Below are 13,998 nucleotides of genomic sequence, written 5' to 3' on the forward strand. Positions count from 1 at the left end.
ACCCAGGCCCACCACACTGTCCCTGTGGGCCACGTGAGGCAGGGTCCCCGACATCCAGGGCTTACCTCCCTTCCCCATCCCGGGCGCATCTCAAGATGGCCAATTCTCCGAACGCAGAGGCGGCCACAACGGGTGGGAGGCCGTTCCAAAGCTTAGACAGTGGCTGGCGATAGGCCAGGTCTCTCCTTTTCCTGCTTCCAGCCCGCCCGCCCGCAGACAGCAGCACAAACCCCAGCCTGCAGAGAACCTGTCCGGCTGGCCTCTCACCAAGGCAGACAGAGTGGGACCTCAACCTCCCTTCCTGGCGCTGCCAGCACACCTTCCCCCAGGTGTCCTACTCGGTCACGAGGATTCCCAGCCCTGCTCCCTCCCCCGCTCCCTCCTTCCGCCCTCCCCACCTGCCAGCAGATGAGGGTCGCAGGGGCTTGTGTCCCGGGGGCCCGCCCACCCTGGGAGTCACAATCCTAGATGTCCAGCTTAGAATGTGACAGCCCACCGCCTTGCCCCAGGCCCTCCCAGGAAGGACACAGGCTGCCAGGGCGGGAGCAGCGGGGACAGGCTGGCTCCTCCAGCCCTGCCTCCCCTCCTGTCTACGGGCCAGCAGCTCTGCAGCCCTCCCACCCTCGTGCCCAGGGCTTTCTGCCTGCTGACTCATAATATTTCACTTCCTCTCCCCCAAATGTGCTCAGGACCAGAGAAGGCACACATCTGCAGCCTCCACCGCTGGGCAGGCTGGGCGCTAAGGAGGATGACCACCAGTGACCCTCGCTCCTTTAAATTCTATTCCAGGTCCAGCTTCCTCGGGTCCCCGCTGCCACCCCTCCCCTCCAGACCTACCCGCCACCCCCCCCCCCCCGCCCCACCGCCCTCCACTCTTAGGGGCTGACGTATCCACACATCCCCCGGCTTTCTTAAGCAGTGGCTGTGGAACAAAACACCACTTTTCCTCCTAATCCAGGAGGGGCTCAGCATGCTTGCAACGGGCTCGCCCAACAGGACAGGGCCGGGCAGGGCCTGGGGACACGCCACCGCTGACCACCCTCCGCAGGCAGCATCGGCCACAGGTCCTCAGGGAGGCCTCCTGTCCAGCCCACCTGTCTCGTTCCTGACCTTCCTCTCTGGATGGACTAGGGCAAGGGCTGCGGACACCAGCCCCTGGACATCTAACCTGGACGCTGAAGCCAGCACAGGACCCCAAGGACATGCCCGGGGGGTCTGGGAGGAGCACACAGCAAGGCTCAGCCTGCAGAGACAAGGGGCAGCGTCACTTGGGGCAGCTCCGCCTCTGGAACACGGCACCTGCGAGATGATTCACACACCTCACTGGCTTCTCAGCAGTGGCTGGAAGATGAGACACGACCGTCGACTGTGCGGCCACCCCGTGGGCGGGGTGTTATGATCCGGTTCTTCTAAGAGGGAGATTCTGGTGATACTGAGGGTTTGTGTGTTTTCTCAACGACTCAAGTTGCTTCGGAGTTTTAAACGCCAAACTCCCGCCAGAGGCCACCACTGACACGCGTCTTCCTGGCTCTGCCCCGCCGGAAGCCGTCTAGGCCGCAGCACTCCCCACTCCCTGCCCCCCCGGGCCATCACTGGTCAGACAGGGCTCAGCCCAGCAATGCAGCACGGCCACCCGCACCATAGAGACGCTGCCCCAGATGGTGACCCCCGTCACCCCGAAGCTCTGCAACCAGAGACGGGGAAACTCATCTCCAGGCAAGCATCTCCCAGCAGCTGTCTGCGGCCGTCACAGGGGACCCAGCAGACCCTCAAATATCAACCCAGAAAGCAGGAGGGGCGGCTGTGGCACAGCAAGGACCTGGGGTGGGGGGCACCCAGTGGGGGGGGGCGCAGGGCGCACAAGGAGACCCGGCCAGCAGGTGGCCTCCAACAGGGCAGGTGAGCCTCACTCCCAGGAAGGCCCGCCCACCGAGCCCCTGGCCAGCCCCACCCCCACCCCGCTTCCTTGGGGCTCCCCTCACAGGACCAGGGGAGACGGGTTACCACCTCGGTGAGGCCCCAGCCCCACAGCAGGGAGACGAGGGCTTTCAGGATGCTCAGCCAAAAGCCTGAGCTGGGGGCAGGACAGCCAGCCATGCGTCCCATGGCTCCCCCAGCGCGGCCCAGAGCCCAGTCCTGCCCCAGCAGAGGTGTGGCCACACGCCAGTTGGGCCTCCAGGAGTCCTGGACAGGAGATGACCTTTGATAAACTGAGCCCACGCCAGCCCCAGCCGGTCCCAGGGAGGGCAGCGTGGTGACCCACACGTGTAGACAGTACCGTGTGAACAGAACCTCCCCACGGGTGTACACGGCACCTCCTCACAGGCACAGAGGCGGTGCGGTCAGCACGGCAGCTCCCGCCGCTGCTCCGTCACCTGTGGGCCACTCAAAGCGACAGCCATCGTGGGTGCCACCCTCAGAAACCCGGAACCTGGCCCACGACACATGGCACACAGGAACCCAGGCGCTGGACCAGCCGCTGAGGCCCAGCCGGTGTCCCGTCCACTGACCCTCCCCCCCTCATTTTATCTCAAAAGGGCAGGAGCACGAAGGGACAACCGCGGTTCCAGGCGTCTTCCAAGCCCGCCCAGGTGGCCGCCGCTTTTCTCTGAAGCACAAACCCCGCAAAGCCCTGCCCGTGGCTGCTCTCAGGTCTCCGCGGCCCTGGGTCCAGGGTGCCCACCCCTGCCCACCAACTCAGCCCTAAAACGGTGGGCACCTTGCTGCCTCTCCCTGTCCCACCTGCTCTGAAGCCTCCAGCTGAAGCCCTCCCCCCACCAGACCCCACACACATGCGGACGGAAACGGGAGCCGGCATGAGGCCCCGAGTGAACCAGAGCAGAACTCGCCCAGTTCTCTCCTTTCCAGAAAGGAGCCCGGCCTCCGGCCTCCAGCCCTGCTCCAAAGAACCATGGTTGGAGCTGCCCCTCCCCGCTACAGTGCGAGTTCCGAGGAGGTCGGGGAACTCACGGGCCAGGATCTGAGTCAAAGATGCGTCTGAGCTCCAAAGGGTCCCACCGGCAGCCCTCCTCCTTGTGCCGCCGAGGCCGGGCCTCCAGGGTGTGTTCAAAGCCAGCCCCGCTTTCAAATTTCAAAGGGATGCCACGTCTGTGCCCATCCCCACAGGCCTGGGGTGACCAGGCACAGCGAGGAGCCCCCCAGTTCTCTTCCTCTCTCCTCGCAGGTCACAGACCTTCTCGGGGAGGCGGCGGCCCCCCCAGCCTCTGCAGGGCCCGTGCAGAGAACACCTATCAGCGCCCGTCCCAACAGCACAGCAAGAACCCAGGGGAGTAAGGAGGAGCCACACAGGCACACAGCACTCTGGCCCGTGAAGCCGCTTCCCAGGGGGCGGGGGTAACAGTCTGATCCTACTCTGCAGCTACACTGGAACTGAACGATCAAGTGAACGACGGCAAATGGGGGAAGCCCAGTTTCCCACTGCTGGAATGGAAACCGATCAGCGAGGGGCGCAGTACGGACTACAGGTTATACAGTCACCCTGTGTATGGTTATACAGAGGTTATATACACACGGTAAGGACCATAGGTTACATCACTAGGATGAACTCACATCTCACTTGATAAATTACTTAATGTATTAACACAGACGGTTACACAGAGAAGTACTTACAGACGTGTGCATATCCACAGTGTGCATTTCTGCTCTGCCATTAGAGAGGGCCCAGAGCAATGAGACCCCAGCAGCCACGAGCACACCCAGCGCCCAGATTTTGGTTTCTAAAACCATACTCCAGTAAAAGGAACCAGGCTCCTGGGAGAACTGGCTGATTCTAGGGCTGGGAGCACCCATAGTGCCAGGAAGTGAGGAATTGTCCACATCACCCCACGTGATGGGGGCACGTCAACTGAACTCAGGAACCACCTGAACGAGCTCCCAGCGGCCAAGGCTGGAACAGTCTGACCAACAGAATAAGGAAAGTGGAACTGCACCGTAACTCAAGGTATAAAATAAGGAGGCGTGAATCCATACTGACGTAAAAAATGATTGAAGAAACTGAGAAATGGGGGAGACGAGGCAAGTCTCGCACTCCACCCTCAAACCCCTTACGTGTGGGCGGCACATCCTGACCTGCTTCCAAGGAGGACAGCACGGACAGACGGAAAAGAGTAAGTTTACATCAGCCAGACGACCTAGGCCAACATCACAGGGATCAGTGCCCTGAGGGGATGGGATGACGGCTCTTCACCTGTGACCTTCCTCCCCAAATCCACGACCCCAGTCTAACCTGGAGAAAAACACCCAAATTCCAGCAGGGTGTTTCCAACTGTCCAAACTCCAGTGGAGAGCGATCTACAATGTCCCTAATACTCCTCAAGACTGTCAAGTCATCAAGAATAAGAAAAGCCTGAGAAACTGTCCCAGCCCAGAGGAGCCGAAGGAGACAACTAGATGTAGTATATGGTGTCCTGGGGTAGAAAAAGGACATTAGGTGAAAACTAAGGGAATCTGAATAAACTGCAGACTTCAGTTAATAATTATCAATATTGGGCTTCCCTGGTGGTGCAGTGGTTGAGAGTCCGCCTGCCGATGCAGGGGACGCGGGTTCGTGCCCCGGTCCGGGAGGATCCCACATGCCGCGGAGCGGCTGGGCCCGTGAGCCATGGCCGCTGAGCCTACGCGTCCTGAGCCTGTGCTCCGCAGCGGGAGAGGCCACAACAGTGAGAGGCCCGCGTACCGCAAAAAAAATCAATATTGGTCCATTAATTAATTATAACAACGTTCCACACTAAAGTAAAATGGTGATAATAAGAGAAACCGTGGGGAGGGACAGATATATGAGAATTCTGTGTTTTCTTTGTAATGTTTCTATAAGTCTACAACTGTCCTAAAAACTACAGTCTATTATTAGGAAAAAAAAAGAAGGAAAACAAAACCAAAAACCCAGCCTGCCACCCAGTGTGGGGCGTGGCGGGCAGGTAGGGCAGAGGTGGGGCCGGCAGGGCTCAGCTCACTCCGCAGCTCTGCCTGAACGTCCAGGATACCCAGAGCCAGACCCGGGCCTGCCCTTGAGGTGATCCAGAGGACACAGACAGTACAGTTTCAAGGATAATCGAGGAAGAGAAATAGTGGGGCAGAAGGATAATCAAGGAAGAGAAACAGTGGGGCAGCCAGTAAGAGAGCCCCATGGGACTCAATGCCTCACAAACACGCCACCCCCGCCATCTGCAACCACTCACCCCCCGACACTGTCTCCAACGAGGCCAGCCAGGAATCAGATGAAAAGCGGGACCCCTGCCCTCCAGGAGCTCAGAAGGCAGGCAGGTAAACAGAGGATCACACAGGATGATAGGCACAAGGGCCCTAACCCTGGGGGCATGGGAAGGCTAGGAGGGCTTCCTGGAGGAGGTGACTGAGTGCAGCTCACATAAATGGTAAGTGTGCCAAAGGCCACTGAAAATGAGTCACATGAAATGGCTCATGGTGCCGGCACGGAGTTCTCAGACAGCCATAGCGACAGAAGGGGCCGCTACGAACTCTGACCCCGGGTGCCAGGTGATGCAAGGCGAGCTCACCAAGACTGGTGAGAAAGGTCGTCCAGGGTCACCTCGTGCTGGGGAAGAGGGGCCACACTTCAGAAGAGGCACCAAGCACAACTCTGTCACTACGCGCCACCACACGGCTGAAAACGCATCCCGCTAAGTGAAGGAGGGCAGGGCCAAACCTCCACAGAGCACACGACTCCTGACACAAGATGTCCAGGGCAGGCAAATCCACGGAGACAGAAAGCAGATTAGCGGTTGCCAGGGGCTAGAGGGAAAGAGAATGAGTGATGGCTAAAGGGGGTGATGAAAACGTTCTAAAATTAGATCGTGGTGATGGCCGCACAATTCTGTGGACGTGCTAAAAGTCGGTGAACGGCACTTTCCATGGCTGGATTGCATGGTATGTGAACTATACCTCGATAAAGATGCTTAAAAACAAACGCACGCCTCTCTCACTGCCCAGGCCTGCCCCCGCCTTTGGGGAGCCTGGCCCCTCCCCTCCCCCAGCCCCCAGCTTAGCTCAGCTGCAGGTGGGCTGACCCCAGCCAGGCCCCCAGGACCCAAAGCTGCTGGTCCCTGGAGGCCAGGCTGCAGAGTGGCCCCCGAGGGCAGAGCAGGGAGCGCCTCCATCATCCCTGCTCTGGGCTGCTCAGGACCAGAACAAGAGGGAGAGAGCCCCTGCCTCCAGGGAGGACAACTGCTGTGGGGGGCGGGGGGCAAGTGAGGGGGGACTTCTATAAACGGGGTTCTGGGGGAGGCCTCCCCAGCAAGGGGGATGGAGCAGAGACGTGCCTGACACAAAGGTCTGCCATCCCTGGTACAGCCCTGCAGGCGGCACCTGCGGGGGGGAGGAGGGGGAGGCAGGGCCTCTCTGACCTGGGAGGGGGGCACAGGCTGGGCTCAGGTGTGCCCCACGCTGCACTCCATGCTGGCGGGCTGGGGAGGGCCTCATGTGCCATGTACCCCCTGCCCACAGGGAAGGGCTAGAGGCAGCAGCCCTCTCCACCGATGCTGGGGACCTGACCACAAGAGGGTTGAGCAGTTTCCCTGGGGGTCCCCAGGCCACTGCAGCCCTCCATGGCGCCAGCACACCTAGTTCTCCCACCACAGCTGAGCTGGGTTTGGCGGCACAGGGGGGCTCTGGGTAGGGCCACCCATCACCACCCCCCTGCCCCGGTTCCCGAGGGACAGAGCAGTGGGAGCTTTCTGAGCGCCCTCACTTCACAGAGGGAGCGGTGCCCGGTGTCAGGGTGTCAGGTGTCTCTCTCCCCAGGTGTGGACTGAGCTTCTGGGAGAGGCAGAGCCCTCACCCCTGACAACAGCCAGGGCCGCTCCATCCAACACCGGCCAGTGCTGGGGCGCACTGGCCCCCTTCACCACGACTCTCTTCCTGGGGGGAAGCTGCAATGGTTGGGCCTCCCCACCCAGGGCCTTCCTGGGGGAGGCAGTGCAGACGCAGCCAGCTCGGGCCAGGGCCAGCTCTCAGGCCTCTGGCTTCTATATTCCACACCAAGACCCTTGTTTCCTGGTGACCAAACGGAGGCCCAGAGGGGTTAAGCGTCTTGCCCAAGAACACACAGCGACAGACCAAGAGTTTTCTCCACTTAATCCCCCTGCATACAGTACCCAGCTTCGGAACAGATACCCAGCTCTGCCACTCACCAGCCTGTGGCCTCTGGGAAGTTACTTAACCTCTCTGTGCCAACGGAGCTAATAATAGCACTGACCTCCAGCTGTTATGAAAATCAATCATATAAAGTACATGGAATGCCATCAGGCCCAGGACAAGAGATGCTCTTGCTATAAGCACACGTTTGATGGCAAGGAGACTTCTCACCATGACTGTAAATTTACTTCCTCTGTTTCTTATACAAACCCCCAGAAATTCAACTGATTATCAGGGAGGCAGTGAGGTTAAGAGCACAGCCTTTGTTGCCAAACAACCCGAGTTCCGATCCCAGCTCTGCTACTTAGCTAACTGGGGACTGAGGCCAGCCGCCTGCCTCTCTGGGCCTGTTTCTGCCTCTGCGGGACGCGTGAAGGTGGAGGTTGTGAGGACCACGAGGGCCGACGCCTGAAAGACACTTAGCACCGCGCCTGACACTATACTGAGTGATTTCTACTATTAATTTCTTTTTTCCTTTGGACAGGCCAGTCCTTCCTGTCTGCCGGTGTAACCATGGGAGGCTTTAATCACAGGGCTTAAACATCATCACAGCCCTGGTTATAACTCAAATGCCAAATGATCTTAATAACCTTTAGATGGCGAGCGTCATTAATGGTGAATTACAGTCCAAAGTCTCTGCCTGACTCCTCCGTACAGGCCACACGCAGACCCCAAAGGCTCAAGGAACACAGTTTTCTCTAATTAGGGAAACCCTCACTTTCTTGCTCCATCTCAATCAGTAAGAGAAGTCAGACGACCTGCCTTTAAGTTCTCAAGTTAACCAATTGCCTTTCTCCGTCAGCGGCCGGTTCCAAGCAGGTGGCCCGGCTGCCCCTCGGGCAGGGCTGGCTGTGCATCAGCCACTCTATCCCCACAAAATAATCATCACCGTCAAGGACCCAGGCCTCCTCCTCGTCCGCCAGCCAGCAACTGAACTCTCACAGCCCCTTTACAAAGGGTGTTTTCTAGATTCTGCCCAGGATAAAGACCCAGTGAGAGCCCCCACTGCCATACCACCCAAAAGCCAAGGAAAAATCAGACCTAAAGCCCTTGCAGTGCCTAAGGGCCCCCCAGCTGGCTTTCAAGTCCCAAGCAAAGGCCTTCCGAGTGCCACCTGGGTGGTCACACTAGCACGTCTGGGCTGGTAAGCAAACAGAAGCTGCTCCCCTGGCAAGGGCATCTGTATTCCTATTACTCACTCTCAATGTCCACGTCTCATTACCCCCAATTCATTTTTAACTACCTTGAGGGGAGGGATGCTCTGCTACATACCCCAAGGCTGTCAGCAGCCTCCATAGGAAGCAGGGGTACTCGGCTTTCGACAAAGATGGTCTCCCTTCCTGCTGGCGACAGGAACAGCAGCCTCGTCCAAGCAGGCCACACAGCCACCACGGGTGTCTTCCGCCCCAGCTGGCGCACGCCCTCCACTGACTGGAGCTCCTCAGACGCTCAGCAAGTCCCCAGCACGGCCACTAGGCAGGAGCCCCCCATCCTGACTACACAGGGGGCCAAATGCCAGAGGCCCACAAGAATTAAAACCAGCCTGGGTCCCCGAGAGGGAGTGGCCCCCAGAAAGGAGGACCTGGTTGGAGCCACGCCACGCCACAATGGGAAGCCCACTCCTGCACAGAGCTCAGATACGACTGGCTTCAGGAGGCAAACTCCCAAACCGCGAAGCATGGGGAGCTGGAAGGGGTCCCCTAGGGCCCATGAGATGACAGTGTACCAGTGGTACAACCACTAACATGGGTCACACCATGGAAACATCAGGGGAGCCCTTCACTTCTCCGATTACATTGATTCCACGGAGATGCAGACTGGGCCTGGCACTGGTATCTCTGTCACATCTGTAACATCGCTCAGATACTCTGTTACAAACAGAAAATGCGCTTCAGGCTCGCAATCTCCCCTGGCAACCGCACCCTCACTGGAATCTAATAACACTTTGTTTTCGTCGGGCCTGAACCACTGTTCTGTCCTATTGCACAGCAGAAGTGGTGATTCAGGAAAAACGGGCCTGATTCTCCTCGTTTCCAGCTGGTGAAGGTGAGGCCTGGGGAGGGCAGGGGAAGCAGAGGTCACACGGAGCTGGTGACCGTCGGGGGGGGGGGTCCTGACACCCACTCTGGCTGGACAGATACGAGGAGCGCCTCACAGCCTGGCGGCTTGGAGAGACCACCAGGTTCTCCCTGCATGAAGGGCCCCTGCCCACCCAACTCAGTGGAAGACACAGACTAAGGCGGCCAGGGCCAAGCAAACCACACTTTGAGACCTTCCTGTTCAGTTTCCAGGAAATGCCTTTCCCGAGTGCAGGCAGGCAGACGGCAAAGGGACAGGACCGTCCCCAGGCCGCACCTCTGGGACAGCCACACCCCATGAGCCAAGGCAGCCCACAGGAAAGAAGGGCAGAGAGGGTGTGGCGCCGTCTAGAGGCTCCAGGGAACCCTACCTCCTGGTCCCCAGGACCAAGCTGGCACCCCCCCCCCCCAAATAGGAGTCCAGCACTGGGCAGCCTGCAGGTTCAAGAACCCTGCCCATGGTCACAGTGCTGCAGAAGGATCAACATCACAGCCAAGACAGAGGGAAGGACAGGCAGGCCAGGTCCCTTACCTGGGCCAGGCAGGGAGTTTTCAGAGGGGTTTGCAACAGGAAGGAGGGGCAGGTTTAATGAGGTCCCTGATCCGAGGGGTCCCAGCTAACATTGCGGGATGTGGTTCCATCCCAGCAGGGGACAAGGGCAACAACTGGAGCACACTCACCCAGCCAGACTGTGCGTCCCCAGATGGGCCTGGGACACGTGGGGCAGTCAGGAAATCAACAGCCGCCAGGGGGCGAAGGGCACCGCTGGCCTCTCCAGGGTGTTCTGCTCTCTGCCCTGGGTGTGTCCCGTCGGGGAGCGGGGTGGGGGGTGTCTGTATCACATCATCTAATCCTCTTGTCAGCCCCCCTCCCCGTTTACTGGTGGGGAAACTGAGGCATGAGACGGCTCAAGGCCTTCCTGCCCAAGGTCACCGAACAGATGTGTGACGGAGGCAAGGCTCCAAATTCCTCTCTTAACTATTGCACAGCCCTGCCCCTGCCAGGCCCAGGCCTGAAACTACCCCTAGGGCTGCGCTGCGATGAGCGCTGGGGCTCAGAAGCCTCCATTTTTGTGGGGGGGGAGATGCTCAGAACTCTGTCTTTTCTCCCCAGCCTGCACTAGGAAGGCAAGAAGGGAAACCCATCCTGCAGAAGGTGTCGCCCAAACTGAATCCTCTCCGCCTCCGGAAATGCAGGGCTGGCAACAGCCCCAGGGTGGACTCAGCTTCCAGGGGTACCCCCTCAGGTCTATGGCCCTGGCCGGGGCCGCTGCTCCTACTGCCAGAGCCTCCCTGCCCACACAGGTGCAGCAGCCCGTCCGGCTCCGACTCTCCTCCCTCCCCCGGTGGTAGGCCAGGCCTGGACGGGGGTGCAGGGCCTGCTCTGGGCAGGCGGGGGCCCCGGGCTGGGAGCTGCTGCACGCGGGGCTGGGCCCCAGCAGAGACCCACCAGCTAAAAGTCCCAAACAAAGGGAAAGGGGACAGGGCGAACGGAGGGGTGCGGGGAGGAGGACGAGCGCCCACAACTTTTTAGCGGGGTCGTCTCTGGGGTCGCAGCGGCCGGGGTCTCCCTCCTCCTCTCCTGTCCCCAAGGAGTGAGTGGCGAAGACGACATTTGCAGAGCCCGCCCGTGCCCCAGCCTGGCCGCGGCGACCCCCGCCCTTCCCACCACCACCACCCCACCTCAGGCCCCGCGCCCACGGGACGTCCTCCTCTCCCTGGCCAGCCCGGCACAACGCGGGCCAGGAGACGCCGCGGCCGCGGCGCGCCCAGGCCAACGCGGGACCCGGGGGCGTGTATGCGGGGCGCGCCCGCGCGGGGCCCTGCTAGAAGGGCCGCTGGCTGCGGGCGCGGGGAGAGCGTGGACGAGCGCGCCGGGTCGCGGCCCGGCCGGCCCCCGTGGGGAGCCTGTCCGTGTGTCCGCCGAGGTCCGTGTGGGCGCCCGCACTCGCGCCGCTTACCCTGCGCGGAGACCGGGGCCACCTCTCATCCAACCGTCGCCTCGAAGCCCCCTTCGCCAGCCGCCCGGCCGCGCTGCACCTGCCGCCCGCCCGGGAGCCGAGCGGCGCCGGGAAGCCCGGAGGAGGCGGCCCCGCGGGTCCCGGCCACGAGCGCGGAGGCGGAGGCGGCGGCGGCGGCGGCGGCGGCGGCGCCAGGTCGCGCGCTCGCGTCCCGCTGCGCGAAGTCTGCGCGCCCCCGGCCCGGCCTGCGCAGCCGCCGCCCCGCCCCGCGCGCGCTCCGCCACGCCCAACGCCACGCCCCCTCACCGCCACGCCCAACGCCACGCCCCAAGACCTGAGCTGGCAAGCCCGCGCCGCCCCGCCGCGCCTTAAAGGAGTCGCGACCCCTCCTTGCGCGGCCTCGGGGCAGTCGGCCCACCCGGATGCGGCCCCCCGCGGGGGCTCGTCTGCCCTGGCGGATTCGCACGCGAGAGCGAGCTGGGTCACGCGGCACCACCTTTGTTTGGGTGGCCCACGTGCGCCCCCGCCACCTGCACCCAGGCGCACGCGCGGCGGCTCCTCCGCGCGGGCCGTCCGCTGGTTGTGCCTACGGCCGCGCGGTCCCGCACGTCTATAGGGCGGACGCCACGGGCACAGCCACGCCCAGGCACGCATGCTGCCGTCACTTCATCCTCGGTCCGTCGGCCAGACACCCCACGGGGGCCGCAGTGGGACCGCCTGAGGTTCAGACCTGGGTCAAAGACTGCTACCGGTGGCGACCACATCCCATAGGGAACCGCCTTTCCCCTGAAGCCACTCTTCGGCCCACCCAGGGGGAGGGTACCTGGACCCTGCAGGGGGAGGGCAGGTGGGGTTGCGCACACTCCCTCTAGACTCGAATCTGTAGCGGGGGCTGACACCCCCCCATGCCCAGGGGTGCTCCCTGACCTCAGGATGCGGGCCTCTTTCTCTGAGTCGCACCTTTGTCATTCAAGGGAGCCCATCCCGCACGCTTGCACACTGCGGGGCGGGGAGTTAGTAGAGGGAGGCAGCTTTAAGCCCACCTGCCCCCCACCCTTGCCTGAGTACGGACGCGCGCGCGCGCGCCCCCAGGAGAACCCTGCACATTCCTTGGCTCCCGGACCAGGGGCTGTCTAGCTTACCAGTAGAAGGGACCACCCTTCCAAAACCATAGGTCCACATCCTGGGCTGCGGGCACCACGATTAACTCCCCACCCAGGTCTGACCAGGAGGATGGCTTCTGGAGCTTGGAGTTGGAGGATTGGGGAACCCAGAGAACATGGAAGGCCCCAAGGCTGTCTGTCCCCAGACTTATCAGCCACCCCTCCTCAGCTGGGTCCTCTGGGCTCTGTCCTGACGGTCCCATCTGCCTTATGTGTCTTAAGCCCAGCTCCCCTGCTCTGCCCCAAACCCAGTGACCGTGGGAGTCCTACAGACACCTCCAGGAATCCAGAACTGAGCTACGCACCCCCCCACCCTGCCGCCTACCCCACTACCTAACCCAACTCCCAATCTCCTATCCAGTCCTCAAGGCTCCCAACTCAGGTGCCTCTGAAGCATTCCCTGGGGTAAGTGTCAACCGAAAAAATTTTGCACAACCTAAAAGTTGAGAGTTATGTCTTCAGTTTTTTTGGCCGTACCACGTGGCATGTGGGATCTTAGTTCCCCAACCAGGGATGGAACCAGAGGCCCCTACATTGGAAAGGCGGAGTCTTAACCACTGGACTGCCAGGGAAGTCGCCAGGGGTGGCTCACTCCTTTCATATGCGTCTTAACTATCTCGGGCCAGTGTCCTGTTTTTCTCCGACCTGAATCCCCTCAGGGTGCACCATTGCGGGCAGGGGGGCGTCTGCAGTGACAGATGGCTTGATGGCCACAGCATCCTTTGTTTACTGAAATGGCAGGTGACATTCTTTGTCCTCACAAGATGTGGGGCCCTTCTATCATCCTCCCCCAGCCTGGGAAGGTAGACCTGATAAGCCTGGGTCAGAGGCAATCATTCAGGTGGGCTCCTAGCAGGAGGCCTTACCTCTCTGTACCTCAGTTTCCCGACTGCAGAATGGGAGACCAAATGATTTCAGATTAAGGGAGCTAACGCACAAACGTGGGGTCTGTTTCGGGGCGGCAGGGGTACTGTGGCAAGCTGTAGGCAGGACTGTCTCTTCCCCAGTAGGAGAGCTCTGTTGGGTGGTCTGAGTCACATTCATGCCCAGCACCCCTGCCAGGACCAGGCCCAGCTTCCAGACCCCACTGGTTCCTTCTCTGTCCCGGCCTGGAATGCACTGTGCCCTCACAGCTTCCTGGCCTTATCTCTCTGCTCTCCAGGCAAACAGGACTAGAGATTTTCTCAAACACATGCTCAATTTTCCTGCCCCCAAGCCATTGTTCCTGCCACATCCTCCCAGGACCACCTACCTTATTCAAACTCCACCCAGCCTGCAAGACCCGGCTCCACAAAGACCCTTTCACCAGCCTGGCCGGAACTGGTCCCAGCCTCCCTTGCAGCCAGGGCCCTCAGGACTCCCCATCATGGGCCCCGCCACCCCCTGCATCCATCACCCTGTTGTTGGTTGTGTTCTTGTCTCTTCCCCCAACTCTCCCCATCAACCCCCCTGGGGAAAGACCCAGATTATCCATGTGTGTGTCCCTGCCCCGCACCTCAGGACCTCAGCCAGTCTCTGTAACTGTCAGAGCCCTTTCGTTCACAGATGACAGAAATCCAGCTCGAACAGGCCCCAAAGGGGACCTCTTTGTTCATGAAAGTAGCAAGTGCAGTGGTTGAAGTATTC

General features: G+C 60.9%; 1 protein-coding gene across 4 annotated transcripts in view; it reads right to left on the reverse strand.

Annotated features, from left to right (window-relative positions):
• Positions 1-11,430, reverse strand: part of GRAMD4 (GRAM domain containing 4) — a 78,091-nt gene extending 66,661 nt beyond the window's left edge. The window contains exon 1 of one of the 4 annotated variants that reach the window (XR_004351625.1): positions 11,210-11,423. Coding sequence is in view for 1 of the 4 variants with exons in the window: in XM_032644264.1 (XP_032500155.1) it covers positions 11,210-11,238 (29 nt within the window). In the remaining 3 variants the exon portion in view is untranslated. Of the gene's footprint in view, positions 1-11,209 lie in introns of all 4 variants that reach the window. The other 3 variants (XM_032644264.1, XM_032644267.1, XM_032644266.1) reach the window with 3 other exon arrangements.
• Between the last annotated feature and the right edge of the window lie 2,568 nt (positions 11,431-13,998).

The sequence above is a fragment of the Phocoena sinus genome, chromosome 10, assembly GCF_008692025.1.
Source record: "Phocoena sinus isolate mPhoSin1 chromosome 10, mPhoSin1.pri, whole genome shotgun sequence".
Lineage (NCBI taxonomy): Eukaryota > Metazoa > Chordata > Mammalia > Artiodactyla > Phocoenidae > Phocoena > Phocoena sinus.